At 37.4% G+C, this 15,748-nt stretch overlaps 1 protein-coding gene across 1 annotated transcript; it reads right to left on the bottom strand.

The window, feature by feature from the left end:
* Nucleotides 1–5,472: 5,472 nt before the first annotated feature.
* On the bottom strand, nucleotides 5,473–15,459 carry LOC127812926 (protein IWS1 homolog 1-like). The gene is made up of 11 exons (XM_052353519.1): nucleotides 15,175–15,459; nucleotides 14,606–15,092; nucleotides 13,744–13,863; nucleotides 13,422–13,630; nucleotides 13,203–13,332; nucleotides 13,013–13,075; nucleotides 12,848–12,925; nucleotides 12,208–12,299; nucleotides 11,968–12,033; nucleotides 11,686–11,839; nucleotides 5,473–6,061 (listed from the first exon to the last, which is right to left on the bottom strand). Exons 1-11 carry the CDS (start codon nucleotides 15,192–15,194, stop codon nucleotides 5,963–5,965), a joined length of 1,518 nt encoding a protein of 505 aa, XP_052209479.1. The 5' UTR covers nucleotides 15,195–15,459; the 3' UTR covers nucleotides 5,473–5,962.
* Between the last annotated feature and the right edge of the window lie 289 nt (nucleotides 15,460–15,748).

Below are 15,748 nucleotides of genomic sequence, written 5' to 3'. Positions count from 1 at the left end.
CTATGGATAAAGAAATGGAATCTCTGCCCAAGAATGGCATTTGGGAGTTAATTCCACGGCTTGAAGGGAAAATTGTAACGCCCCGCTTTCCCGGGCGCGTTATAAATTGGGACAATTCCGGGACAATAAAATTTTTCTCTTCAAACTTAATTCTAAATCACATCATACCTCGAATCCGTCCCAGAATTCTCAATCATTTTTCTCGAAAGAGAATCACTATACACATCAAATGCGGAAGCAAATATCGAAACCTGATATCTTAACATTAATCATAAATAAATTCTTATATCTTCAACATTCCTCAAAACGTTCAAAATCTAAAGTAGCAGAACTTAAATACAGGGGCTACATAACATACATTTCATTCTTCATGCACTCTACTAAGTGCCATTTCATGCCTCATTCATCCTCATATCTGCTACAATCTCCACCTGGAACGATTGAATATTCAAGGGGCAAAGCCCAAGTTAGATGATGAATCATCTAAGTAAGGGTACATAATGCTATATCATGTGTGTATGCAATGTCTTACCTCGTAGGTGTCAACTGCACCCCTCATGCTACCTACCATTTTTATGGCCACCTCTTTCGAAGCCAGGGTGTATGGGTGCACCCTTGGTAAAGCAGCGGTCCCAGTTCGTACTCCCTACGGCCTCTAATGCGTGTGATCAATGATATTAACGTGTATTTATGCATTTCATAATCATGTTATGGATGCAGTCTACGTGATGGATACATATCAGGGCATGTCAATATGATGAAAATATTTTCGAGGAACATAAATCACTTACAACCCAACCATTTTCCATAAAACTAACTTTAATTGGGGAGTACCACTTACCTTCTCAAGCTTATCGGACTATCTCGATATCCGTGCCTTACCTCGTGCATCGCCTCGATTTGCGTGCCAACATCAAAATTTGCACATGTCACTTCAACTTATTCCTCAAAGCATCCTAATCATCATAATTATTTAAATAAATATTAAAACCTATTTTTTCATAATTTCTAGCATTTTCTTTAATTTTTTTTCTATTTCTTCCTAATTTTCCTCAATAAATCCAAACTAAATATTTCTAAAATATTTTCTCAAATATTTCACTACGAAAATTCATAAAATAATATTCTTGAATTTTTTAAATTTTCTAAAACATTTTACTTACCTTAACTTAGCTTCTTCGGCTTCCTCTGTATGCGTGTCATATCCTTGAAATACGTGCTCGAACCATTCTTTCTCCCAAAATCTCCAGAATATTAGTAAATCACCAAATCCTATTTTTTGGTATTTTTCCGAGAATTTTTCCTCTCTTTTTTTTCTTTTTCTTTCTTTTCTTTTCTTTTCTTTCTTTTCTTTTTCTTTCTTCTTTTTCTTTTATTTCTTCTCTTCTTCTCCACCATCTTCTTCCTCCTCCCGCCCCTGCCATGCGCCTGTAGCTTCTTCTTTTCTTCCTCATTCTTTTCTTTCTTTCTTCTTCTTCTCTTTTTCTTCTTCCTTCTCTTCTTCTTCTTCTTCTTCTTCTTCTTCTTCTTCTCCTTCCTGCACGCGGTTGCTGCCATAGGCGCATGGCCGAGCTCCGCCGGCCGTCGCAATCGCCCTCACTGGCCTCCGCCGACTTCCCCTGCTGCTGCGCCGCCGCTGGCAGTCATTCGCGACCGCTGTTGGCCACCGTTGGTGCGGCCCTGCTGCAGCTGGAGCTCGCTGCCATGGCCGCGGCTTGCAGCTTCCGGCCGCTTCCCGAGCCTCCAATGACCCTACCGACCTTGCTGGATGCTGTCGTGCCCCCCTGCTCGCCTTCAACCGAGTTGCCATGGCTGTGGCTTGCTGTTCACGGCCATGGCCGTTTGCTGTTGCTTCCTTCAGCCACCATTTGGCTTCAGCTCTCGCTCTCTCCCTCTCTCTCGATCTCCCTTTCGCATTGCTCTCGACCCTCATTCACTTTGCTGCCTTTCTTCGATCAAGCTCACTGTCTATTTATAGGCAACCGAATGCTCCCCCATCTCACTGTCAGTATCATCTCGCCATCACCTATTGCGTGCGAAGCTTTCCAAATTTTGCAGAGCGGCGTTGCAAAAATCTTGCAGAGGCATGGAGATTTAGATTTTTTTTTTTGCAGGGAATGGGTTTAGATTTGCAGAGGGGTGGGCGGCCATTGCACACGCACACACTGCACGCCTATATATATATATATATATACTAATATATATTATATATTACATTAATAGATATAGAAAATTACACATTAATCCTCAATTTTATTAATATCACTTAGGAAATTTCTTTATTGCAACTATACTCTTAAACCTCAATTTAATTTGCATTACAATACCAAAAATTCACAATTAATAACTTAAATTTTACTCGATATAGACGATTTTGCCTTTGCGTCTTCTCAGGACCTTTGTTTCGTCTCGAAACTACTGAAGGGTTGCTCATCACGCAAAACCGAAGCCCCCCTAGGGTTCCGTTGATTTTTCGAGAGTCCCTTACGACAATTCGGTTTTACAGCCTAAATGGCAACTGTATTTTAGTTGTACCGAAAACTGTTCCCGATCCTATTTCTTTTGATACCATAAATCCTAACTCGGAACGCACATCGAGACCATATCATTTTTCTTAGACATTTTCACTCCGAGGCATTCCCTACAGTTGATTCGGTACTTATAATTGCTATCAAGCCAATTTTTCGGTATTCTAACTTATTAAAATTACGTGGTACCCGTATCTAAACATGGGGTATTACAAAAATGATAGTTGGTTGCAAATGGGTCTTTAAGAGGAAAGAAGGAACTCTTGGTGTTGAAAATTTCATATTCAAGGCAAGGCTTATTGCTAAGGGGTACAATTAGATCATCTATATACTTGCTACTATATGTGGATGATATACTAATTGCTGCTAAAGATATGTCTAAAGTTTAGAAGCTCAAAGCACAGTTGAATCTCGAATTTGAAATTAAAGATTTAGGAGCAACTAAGAAAATACTTAGGATGGAGATTCATGAGGACAAGAAAGCAAGTAAGTTGTTATTGACGCAACTGAAATATGTTGAGAGGATTAAATCGTTTTGGCATGAAGATGCCCCAAACTTGTCAGTATGCCCTTGCTACTTATTTTCGACTTTCAACATCTCTATCATCATTGACTGATGGAGATAGAAATTACATGGTTCATGTTTCAGTCTTGAATTTTCAAATGCGGTCAATCTTGTTAGTAAGTACATGGAAAACCCTTAGAAAGTTTACTAGCAAGTAGTAAAATGGGTTTTAAAATACTTGAAGCTATTGATACTTGTTTGGTGTTTGGGACTTATGATAGCAATTTGGTTGGCTATGTTGACTTAGACTTTGCTGGTAATCTTAATAAAAAAAAAAAGGTTACTCACAAGTTATGTGTTTTGTTTGCCTATCAGTTGGAAGTCAACTTTGCAATCCATAGTTACTTTGTCCACTACAAAAGCAAAATATATAGCAATAACTGAGACTATCAAAGAAGCTATTTAGCTTAGAAGCTTGTGTGGTGAGCTCAATTGGGATCAAAAGGTGCATGTTTGATAATCAAAGTGCTATTCACTTGATTAAGGATCAGATGTTCCATGGAAAGATAAAGCACATCAAGATTTAGTATCATTTTGTAAGAGATGTTATTGCTCAAGCAAACATCATTGTGAAAAAAATTTGTACTAAAGATAACCCAACTAACATGTTGACCAAGTCTTTTTCCTTGCAGCACGTTCGAACATTCCTTGGACTTGATTGGTGTGATAAACACTTAGTTTGCCCTTCGAGAGCATTTTGGTATTGGTGGAGTTATGGGTTTTATCGTATTTTTATTCTTCTTTTTGTTGATACATACACATGTATGCATACATACATACATACATACATATATACATAGAGAGGATTTTAATCTCATTAATCACACATATGATGGGGGACTACGCACAATTTTTAGTAATACAACAAAGCATTTGAAACAGAGCTACTGCCCACAAGTTTGAGGCATTCCAGGAGCTGATGAGTACTTGATGTGGTTAATTTATTGGAAGTTTGAGCGCCATCAGTTGGAATGTGGCGATGAGCTGAACATTCGAGTTGTTACATTACAAGTCAAGCTTTTCAAGTGAATGACGACGTTGGCGCTCGCCTTGTATACAAGGAGGAGGAAGAAGAAAAGAAGGGCAACGGTCAATCCCAACAAATCCATCCCAATGAATATGGAAACGAAATTCCTACTTATTGCAGTTTGGATTGCGATAAGTGTAATGGAATGGCAGTTCTTCCTTGTTCCAGTGGGGAATGCGAGTTCTGTAATGGGATAAAGGCAACTCCTCCTCCTTGTCATCCAAGTAAGGATAATTGCCAGAACTATATGCTCTGGGAGGCAATTTTAGGTAATTGTGGGATTGAGGATTTCTATGGGTCGGTGCATGCAAACTCGGTAAGAATCATTCACCTTGGCTTTCACGCTACACCTTGCACATATTGTCCTAGCGGCTATAGGGTATGGCACCATGAGATGCACCAGTGGGGGTGGAGTGGAGGTGGGGGAGGATGAAGACATCACCGTACAGTAAAAGATTTTGAGGCAGTTGATATACGGTGATGGTGCCACTAACTAAATAAATCACAATGTTTTTGTGGACAAGTTTTCTTTAGAATTTTCTCTCCAACTTTTTATTGGTAGTTGATTTGTATTATTATATTTCAATAGTTGTATTTTAATATTTTACTATTAAATTTTATTGTACTTTTGAGATGTATATTGTACTTAATTATGATAAAAAAAACTAAAATTATTAGTCTAAATTGTATTAGGAAATGCAATTTCTCAAGACCACTAATCTTCTGGCATATATAATTTAGTCATCTACATAGGTTCCTACATATATTTTGAATTTTAATAGTAGGTGGCAAATTTAGAATTTTACCCCCTTTTTTTTTAATTTCGGACTGAACTTTTTCATTTTCGGCTTCACCATCTCAATGCGCATCTGTGTATATAGAATCAGTTTCTAATCCTAGTCCAGAGCTGTCTTTTGTCAAATGCCACATAACAGGGTGCACCTATGTTGTGAGCTATAGAAACAAGTAAATCTTGATGACAAACAAATAGAGAAATATAATAACAACAATCACAGGTCTTAGATGGTGCCAAAAAATTAAAAAAAAAAATTGAGCAAATCTGTGTATTAAATTTGTTTGAATTCTGGCTTCAATTCCTGACCATAGCCCACAAGATAAAGCTAAACAAAGTCCTCACAGTTTCATTTGACTAATGGTCGGTGATGCTAGGAATACACATCATCTCAACCCCCTGTTCAGACCAAAAAAAATAGATCTTAACCTCCACAAAGTCAGTCCGTGAAAGATCTGAGGCTACAGTATACTATAGAAGAAAAGAAAGAGAATTGGAATTATCCAATCATCTAGAAAAGATAAAAGTAATCAGAATGGAAGCTGCAGCTGCACCAATATTTAGCAATTAGATACAATAAATAAACTTCCTTATTTTCATCAGCAAGCCCATAATTGTTTTCCTTTTACAGTACCTAAGAAGGCCCATCTGCCAGTCAACATGCCATAAAAGGCCTCAAAATACACTATATATTTAAAAAAAAAGTATCACACTTTATTGGAAAAGAAACCTTTTTGTTCCACCATAACCATCACTGACAGCAGCTTAATGATATTCCGCAATATTACCATCAGAGGGGGGAGGGGGGATAATATATAGAGCGATATCAAAAGAACCCGAGGAGAGTTCTTAAACCATGAAAAAGTCTCCACCAATCAAGGAGTCAGCTTCTGACAATTTTGCAATCCATCAAGAAGCCAGGAAAATATGCAATTCCAGCTCATTTATGGCACAAAGCCTCAGATCCCAGAGAGAAATTACCGGAGCCCTTCAGATTATTGAATACATGCAACGCATTCTTCTGCTTGTTAACTCAACAAACAAGCTGACTACAAGTATTTGACCATGCTGCGACCCTCAACACTAAGTTTTGTAGCTTGAAGCTGCTTCTTCTTTGGTGCTTTCAACTGTTGCAGCTTCTTCTGCATCTGCCAATAAACAATGGACACAGGCACTTCAGAAAGAGCACATCATCCTGATATACAAAACACAGGTCACACATGGCCTAAATTAAGAAAGCACGACAAGTGACAAGCCAAGAAAAGCAAGCCAGTGCCACCACATCTACCACTCGTTAGAAACTATTTTGCCCCAAGTATGTGCAAAACAGATTCCCCCAAGTTATTTGCTAAAACTATTAAACAAGCATGAGAATACCTATTATTTAGTTATTATTGCATCTCTTTGTACTCATAATTCAAGTATGTACCACTGCCCGTTGCTTCATTGTTGTAACTAGGGGTGTAAAGAGGTTCCTAGTGGGTCCCAATTAACCCCATTTAAAGTACAAACAAATACAAAAATGGGGTATATAAGTACATCGCTCATTTAGAAATTTATCAAAAACAAACGTGTAAATGGGGTTAATTGGGGCCCCATTTATATCCCTAGTTGTAACCTAGATGATAGTAGTAACATCCATTATGCAAAAACATATTCTTTAGCAGGTTAAGTTGATTCATATCAAACCAGGAACCCAGCACAACTTCAACCCAATTTTCAAAACTTCCTCATGAGCAGTAGAACTTGCAGAAACCACACATAAGGTACCTGTCCCAAAGCAAACAATTTTTCCCTGGATGACTTCAATTGTTTTGATACAGTTAGCCAACCTGACTCATCAACTTTAAAATAATACAATCAGGACACATCAATCAATGATGTATATTTTGAGGACATGTATGAAAACAATAAATATCCTTTATTGTTTCCCATTACAAATATATTTGTACTTTGATAATGCAACATGTTGGAGATGTGAAGCCTGATTCAATTTATGACACCTACACCAGCCCCCAGACCCTAAATAGGAAATTGCTTCCAAAACCTAAATAGATTAGGAATCCTATTCAAATTAGGAGTTTATTTTCCCTAGTTTTCGTCTATAAATATGTGGGCATAATTCTTGTAATTGTAACCCTTCTAAATAGTGAAAAACACTAGTGCGGCCGTGAATGTAGGCAATCTTTGCCGAACCACATAAATTTTGTCTTATGTGTATGCGATTTGTTCCAAGTTTTTTTATGGCTTGATTCATTCCCTAACACAAAATAGCAAGAAACTCTTATTCACATTCCACATATTGAGTAAATTTCTCAACCCAAGGTTGATGAGTTCAAAGTCAAACCAAACAAACACCATCTTCCCAACAGGTTTAGGACTATTACTAGATCATTCCAATAACAAGGGCATCATGCACCGAGCTGCAATTTGTTTTATTTTAAACTTACTTTTTTAAAACTTTTAATGTGATTCTAACTTGTTTTAGTTAGACAAACGCATGATCCACTATAAGAAGTGTCCCCTAAATCTTCGGCGAGTGTTTGCTTCTAGAAACAGATGATGACGGCATATCAAACCTTAATCCCACTATTTGGGGTCAGCTATATATATTATAACTCACATATCATTGTTCATTTGTCTAGAATTCATTTTGTTGTGTTTAAAAAAATAAATAAATAACAAACAACAGGACAAATTGTACAGGTATACTTGTCCAAAAGCATCCAAAAAGTTTTGGTGTTTGAAATGCTGCACCCTTTTAGAAGTGTCCGTCTTCCTCAGTCAGGCACTTACCCATTCAATAATAAGGCAGCCCCATTCATAAGCTAGCTCTATTTGGTGAATGGCTTCAAATCATATTGCTCAGATTTTACCCAATCCAAATCTAACATTGTTTACCTGTTTGTAGCAGCAAGAAAAGTTCAGGCCTTTAATAGCTAAAACAATCAAGTCACCTTTGGAAGCATATCCACCTATGCTATATACAGTAATATGTAGGCGTGAGAGGTCCCCAATGCTCATGCCAAAATTGACTCGTGCACAAGAAAATACTGAGCATAAATGACTTAGTGATGGCATAATATCCACGTCCTCATTTGTGGGTGTTACTAAACAGTTCTTTAGCAAAAAGTACTTGTTTGCTTAATCAAATTTAATACCAATGGTTTATACGTGGAATCAAGTGATAAAATTCAATTTATCATTTAAAGCCGACACATGTTTACTTCTAGATAGGATGCTAGTATAAATATACTGCCCTCTCCTTAAGGAGGAGGAGGAGGAGGAAGGAGGGCAGAAAGAATGTAGTTTTTGTGAACACACTAGAAATTCTTAGAAACATAGTATGCTGCAAGGTGGTGATAGCAACACATCCTGAGGAGATGATACACCCCGTGTGTGTTTGAGTTTAAGACCAATTTAGGTTGTGTTTGAAGCCAAACTCAGTTGTCAAGGTGTTTCGTGCAGATCAAACTTTTTCAACTCAAGTTGAGGTGAGTTGAAGCCTTCGAATTTCATTATATTAATAATAATATTATTATAGAAATATATTGTAATATGATATAATAATATTTTATTAATAACTGAAACTCTACTTGATAAATTTACCAAACAGTTTTATCTAATCCAACTCTCTTCACCCCGCCTCAACTCAACTCATTTTTGTAACTCAGTCAAAAATGGGTGCCTAGATAGATTGGAGGAGCTTATAAGAACAGAAAATGCAAAGACATTCCAAAATCTTTTAAGTACCAACACAACATAGCAAAAGAACACTTCTAAAATATGTTAAACATGTGGGCATATCTACTCAATCCCCAAAAATTGAGAAGGAAGAAAAAGAGAAAAACACACAACTGAGGTAAACTTGTTGATAGAAGTATGACTTCAGTGTGTTATTATAATTGTGCTAGACTACCATTTTTAGAGAAAGGTAAAGCAAAAAGCACAATCCCAATCCTAAATCCTACTAGGTGAGCTTGGCTACATGAATTCTAGCCATGCATCTCTATCTATGGCCATGTTCTCTTTAAGGACACTATATCATATGCCATGTCTAAGGGCATCCCACCAAGTTCTCTTTGGTCTTCCCCTCCCTCTTTTGCTACAAATTTTTTCCATTATCCACTCACCTCACAAGAGCTTCTTCTTGCATGTCCAAATCATTAATTGTCCTCCCACATCTTATTTTCAATAGGAGTCACTCCAACTTATTACGTATGATCTCATTTCTTATTTTGTTTTTCCTCGTATATCCGCACATTCATCGTAAGATTCTCGTCTCAACTATACTCATACTTTGCACATGTTAGCACTCAATTGTCCAACATTTTGACACCAAAGAGGGTCTCATAACCATCCAGTAAAACTTTTTCTTTCACCTTTGAATAAATTTTACAATAGCATAAAAGACTAGATGTACTTCCCCACTTCATTATCCATCCAACCTTAGTCCTATAAATAACATCCTCCATAATCTCCCTTTGCTTTTGAACAATTAATCCAAGATATTGAAACTGACCCTTTTTTTATAATTAACTTGATCCCCAAGTTTCACAACATCATGCACACTTCTATTTTTACTGAACTCACACTCCACATACTTAGTGTTTGACCCACTTAATTTAAAACCTTTAGATTCTCATGTGTGTCTCCATAATTCAAGTTTATTATTCACGCCTTCTTTCATCTCATCTATCAAGACAATGTAGTTTGCAAATGACATGCATCAAGGCACTTCTTGAATATCCTTGTGAGTTCATCCACAAATATAATGGCTCAATGCAAATCCTTAGCACAATCCAATTGTAATTGGAAAAGCCTTACCATATCCTCCAAGCGTCATAACACATTTTTTCAGCTTCATGACACGTGTTTCAATAGTAACAATCCAAACTCCTTTCTTCTTCAACACCCTCCCACAAGACTTTCTCTATGGACTCTATCATAGGCATTTTTCAAGTCTATGTATACCATATATGAAAATCTTCTTTTCAACTTTGAACCTTTCCATAAAGTGTGTCAACAAGAAAATAGCTTCTTCCACTATTGACCTCCCAAGCATAAAATCCAATTGATTTTCAAAAACCTTCATTTTCAATTACCCCATCTCAAGTTTCATAGCGTGGCTCATTACCCTAATCCCTCTATAAATTTTTACAATTTTGTACATCTTTATTCTCACGAACAGGAACTATGCATTTTTTCTTCACTCATTCAATGTCCTTTTTTATTTAAGGCTCACATTAATGATTTTCTTAACCAAAAAGTTCCCTATTCTCCCCCATGCATTTTCATGCTTCCACTAGGATATTGTTTGGTCTAATTGCTTTACCTTTATGTTTTTCAATGCTTTTTTTTATTTCATTTGAATAAATGTGTATTTGAAACATGTAATTTCTATCTTCTTCAAAATAACTAAGATGCCCAAACATAAAACCTTGCCTTCATTGAATAAATTCAAGAAATATTCCTTCCACCTCTCTTTGATCGCCCCTTGTATTTTGATTTTCAGCTTTTTAAGCACTTCACTTGGCTTAAATCCATTGATATTCTTTCTCTTGCTTTAGCCCATTTAGATATATCTCCGGAAAGGTAAAACGATTAAAATGAAAATAGATGGACATGAAAATAGAAAATATCGGGACATACCAAAAAGGAAATAGTTTGTGATAATTGCTCGATGATACACCTTTCCATAGAAATATAGAGAGTTTTTTTTATCAAAACAATATTATTTTAATAAAATCTCCCATAATAGTACCAACTACCAATTTCAAACTTATTACCGGATTAGTATTGGCTATTCCATGTGAACTGCCACAAGAGCAGGGTTGGGAGCGAGGCATGTGGTGAAGCATAAACGCTCTTCGTTAGAGCGTTTCAAGATTTCGCTCTATGAACACTCTTGCCAAGAGTGTTTACAAAGCAAAGGACCCAAAGCAAGGGATTCACTTGCCATTGTTCATACACTAGTATCGTATCATCCACTCCCCACAAATTGATTAGCCTCCCTCCCTCTAATAGTCTGTAAGCCCTTGAGTTGTGCATCTTGGTTAGTTGGGAACGACAACAAGTTCTTATATCTCCATCTTTTTCGTCTGAATCTCAATCAACAGAGGACATTATCAATGGATTTGTAGAGGCCGCTCAGTAAGAAGGTGGTGCAACTTTCGTCTTGGAATAGAAAGGTAATGAAGATTGACACCTCTAGCCAAATGTGAAAGAAACTTAAGATTTCAACAACTCTCTTTCTCTCTCATTATTTATCTAAACCAACCTCTTGCACTATCTTAAAGTAACCTGACTAGCAAACTCTTTCCACCTCTCCACCATCCTTCCACTTTTCTTTTGTTCAAATTCCAAATCTCTTCAAAAATGGCAGCCTTTTCATACCAATACAACCATATACAAAACTAAAGCAATACATACCCACTACCACCTATTCACTTCTTTTTTTCATACAATAATGAGACCTCTAACACCAACAAAAAATGGCACCAGTTGTGATGAGCAACAAACATAGAGCAGGTCCATAAACACTCTTGCCAAGAGTGATTACAAGAATCCTACAGCTCAACTTATAAACAAAGAGCATTTTTTGCTTTACCGTATAAACTCTCTTACCAAGAGCCTTTACAATTTAGAGGCATAAACGCTTTTGGCAGGAGCGTTTATTCCCACACCAGAACCCTTGTTCACATGGTATATTGAGTGGCATCCCAATACTATTTCAACATAAAAACAAATCATTCAAGTTAAGTGGGCCAACCTTCAAACGGCGCTGATCTTGTACAATCTGCTTAGCACGGGCCCTAACTTCATCTGGGTCAATCTTAGATTGAGGACGGACCACAAAATCCAGCGGCATTGCCTCAGGCCTGGATGTTTGTTGCCTGGAAGATGACAGGCCAGACTTTGATTCCCTGCAGGTCCCTTATACCTTTTAGGGGTCTGAAAATAATTATTCAAAGCATAGAACAGAGCATACGAGTAACAAATTGAATTTGACTGCCCCACTAGGAACCATCAGACAATTATGATCAAGTCTTACTTTGAAAATCCAGCCAAGTCCAGATCATCATCTCTAGATTCCATTCCTGGAGCTTTATTCATGGGCCTATTCAGAAACACCAACAAGTTCCACACAAGTAAGACTAGATAAAGGGTGTCCCCAATACACAAGACTCCACAGTTTGCGAGGGTCGAGGGAGGGTCTTAATGAAAAAACAAAATGAAGATGGCTAAGTCACAAAAGATTCATGTGTAAAATTTGGAGTAATATAATGTGCACCTTTTCCCAGGTGGCCTCCGAAATGGGAGCCTCTCATCATCAAAGTTTCTCATGTCCTCAAACCTGGTGCTCTTATTGAATATTGGACGACTCTGCATTTTTTCTCAAATGATTAGAAAAAGTCATAGAAGTTTCCAAAAGAGAAGGTCCATGCACAAAATTAAACATTCTTGGGGATAAAAATATAAACAGGAAAGTTTGGCATCACATCTACAGAAGTTAGAAGTTTTCTCAATTAAAAATTTAAAATAGATACATAAGATCAAGCATCAGTGAAGATAGCTGAGTTAATGATAAAATGAAATGGGAACAGTTTTGGCTATTCGAGAAGAATCCCACATGATCAAATCTTGTGCAGATAGCTAAATGCAGAATAAAAAGAAATGGAAGAGTCTGCCTATTCAAAGACAAATGTTGATAAACATCTTTTTTTCTTTTTCTTTTTCTTTTTTTAACCCATAAAATTTGCTGAATATATCAGAGAATGGACGTTCATTTTATTTCTAAGGAGGGAAAAGATCTCTCTACATCTGCCACTAGTATACTGCATGATCTGGGACAGAAATCCCATCTAATTTGGAACCATAAAGACTGACCTAAACATGTATGGATGCTGACAAGAAAAAATACATCATATTACCCATTTATCAACCAAATCTTTTGCAAGCTTTCTGTTGGCTATCGTCTCCTCATCAGACTTTGACAAAAACATGATAACCTGCTTTGCATAAAAAAATCAGTAGGAGTTGCTCCTATGACCAAACAGTAAACATTATTTATATTGACCATTACATTAGACCCCAACCTTGCCAAGGCCACTCTTCTTCAGTTGTTCCCTTCTATCGTACTGATCAAGATCAATTGGAAACTGCATGAAAGGAACAGCAGATTGGTATCAACATAATTTCATATGAAAAAGAAAAGCTCAGAGAGAGAGAGACAGACAAGAGCATTGCTACTTATATGAAGGAAATGGAAGAACAGTGTGTCTATACATCAGTTAAGATCTTCAATATTGCTTCACGGATGTTTATGTTTGGTAAGCTTCCATCTGGAAGGGGTTCAAGCCAATTTTTCAGAAGAGTTAACACTCCATGATCCAAAAATTCTAGTTGAAGCTGTTTCCTGTACCAGTTAACAGGCAAAATTGGAAACGACGCATAATTTTGAAATGGAAAAATGACCATGTGAAACAAATTAAAAAACTATCTCACTTTGAGAGAACTTCAGTAAGAAGAGGCAACTTTTTGAGTTTGTTTATAGCAGGTTTTGACTGTCTGTTGAGTTCTGCATCTTCTTCAGCCACAACTTCAAGCTCAGCCATTACATTTTCAACTAGTAATGCTATCTCTGCAGCACTTTTCTCGCCTTTCTTCTTTTTCTTTCCCTTAAAGAGTTGTTTGATTTCTTCATCCTCTTCAGCCTAGAAATATTGTAGCCAAATCTTTCAAGTCTTACAAAAACTTTCAACGTGAAACAAACTAATACAATTGGATAAGGTAACATTGAAATTTTGAAGAAGGGTGATAGTCTAACCTGTGGCGCATCACTAGGAGACCTTGGTTCATTGTCATTTCCATACCGATCAGCAGGATCTACACCGCTATCATCTATGAAGTTATCATCATCAATGGTTCTAGCACCTTCTTGATCCTCCTATACCATTTAAAGAACTTATAAAGAGCAAAATGACAATATATATATATATATATATCATTGCAGAAGAAAACCTTCAGAAATCATAAATGGGTCTGGGTGCCCTTTGTCTTCAATCATAAGATTAAAAAAAAAAAGCAGCATGATAATCTTAGCAATTAAACTATCTAAGCCACATGGGCAAAAAGCATCAATATGGCATTAATCATAATCAGATGTATTAATGAGACTCAAAGTAGAGTCTTTCTATTGGGAGAATGTCGCTGGAGCGCCAGGAATCCCCATAGAACCAACAGGCAATATTTATGCCTACCAAGCCCCAATTTTAAAAGATATAATCAAAGTAATACACACGAATTTGCATATATAGCCAGAAATGGAAACAACAGAAAGTGAACAATCAGCAGCATAACCACTACATCAACAAATTCTCAGCAGCATGGTGACAACAAAACCCTTACTGATAAAATTATAGTAGTCACTTGTCAAAAAACAATATACATATATGCGATTAGACTATTAATCTAAATCACTGACAGAAACAATAGCTCCCTGTCACTAAAGTCAGAGATTAGTCATCAAAAAGACTATCCAGTCAAAGCCATTATGCACCTGGTATCTACAGAAACACAAAGGATGGAGCTAGTTAAACAAGCAAGCCCGAAAAAGACGACCAAGATAAGGAAATTACAAACTGAACATCAATCCATAACATAAAATTGGGAACTGAAAGCAATAATACCTCAGAGTCACCACCAGCAATGGTTTCCCACATCTCCTTGACCTCCTCATCACCGTTGTGACCTCTCAACCGCCCTCCCGAGTGCCCACCCCCCTTCCTTGTCTTCCCACCCTTATCACTCCCATGCCTATCCCTCCTCTCTAACTTTGACTGCTTCTCCCTCTTCATACCACTGCTACCATCCTTCGAAACCATTTTCCTCTTCCCACCACCCGACGACATCCTATCGTCCTGGACCCGATCCCCAATGCCGAAATCCGGAGTCTCCTCCGCCACCCCGCTCTTCTTGATTAGCCGCTTCCGCGGCTTCGATTTGGAGCCGAGATCATTGTAGACAGGCGTCGGAGAACGCTGCCGGCGGCGCCAATTGTCGTCTTCGTCGTCATCGAGGAGGTGGTGATTGTGATCGGAGACTCCTCCGGGTTCGGGATCGGACTGGAAATCCTCGTCGAAGTCCATCAGCGGCTCTCCTTCTTCATCGCGGTACCTGAAGATCGCCAAAACCGACCGAATATCAGAAACCTTACCCTAACCCCAGACTTGTACAAAGAGAGAAAGAATAAACTTACGGATCGTTTTCGTAGCCCATTGTTGCTAGAATCTGCAATAGAATTCACGCAGCAATATATATAGAGCGAGAGAAAAGGTTGTATCTACGTGAATGGGAACGTGAATGTGATTGCAGGATTGAATGTATATGCAGCGAGAGGGAGAGAAAGGGGGAGAGAGAGAGAGAGAGAGGAGAAATGGTTTTTGGATTCTCTTCTTCTCCGCAGCGGATTCTGCTAGCAATGTGGTTTCTAGTTTCCAGTTTCGATCAAACAGTTTATGAGATGGCGTTACTCGCTTAGCTAGCTCGACGCACACCTGACACCCGCCTTTCCAACGTATTAAAGGGCCAACAAAAAGATGCATTTTTTAACATTACAGAAAATAAAAAATAACAACCAGAAGCAAGGAAAATTAGATATATCGATAAAAAAGATTTTAAAAAAGAAATAATATTTGTTTTTAATAGTGTCAAATGTATTTCTTTTTATATATGTGACTAACAATCATTCATTTAATAGCAATAGAATATATATTTAATAATAAATTAGTAAAAGAAAAAAAAGGCCAATTTTAATTAGGCTCACATATAAT

Source organism: Diospyros lotus, chromosome 11 (assembly GCF_014633365.1).
Source record: "Diospyros lotus cultivar Yz01 chromosome 11, ASM1463336v1, whole genome shotgun sequence".
Taxonomy (NCBI): Eukaryota; Viridiplantae; Streptophyta; class Magnoliopsida; order Ericales; family Ebenaceae; genus Diospyros; species Diospyros lotus.
The sequence above is the reverse complement of the archived record's forward strand: the minus strand, read 5'-3'. Positions and strand labels throughout refer to the sequence as shown.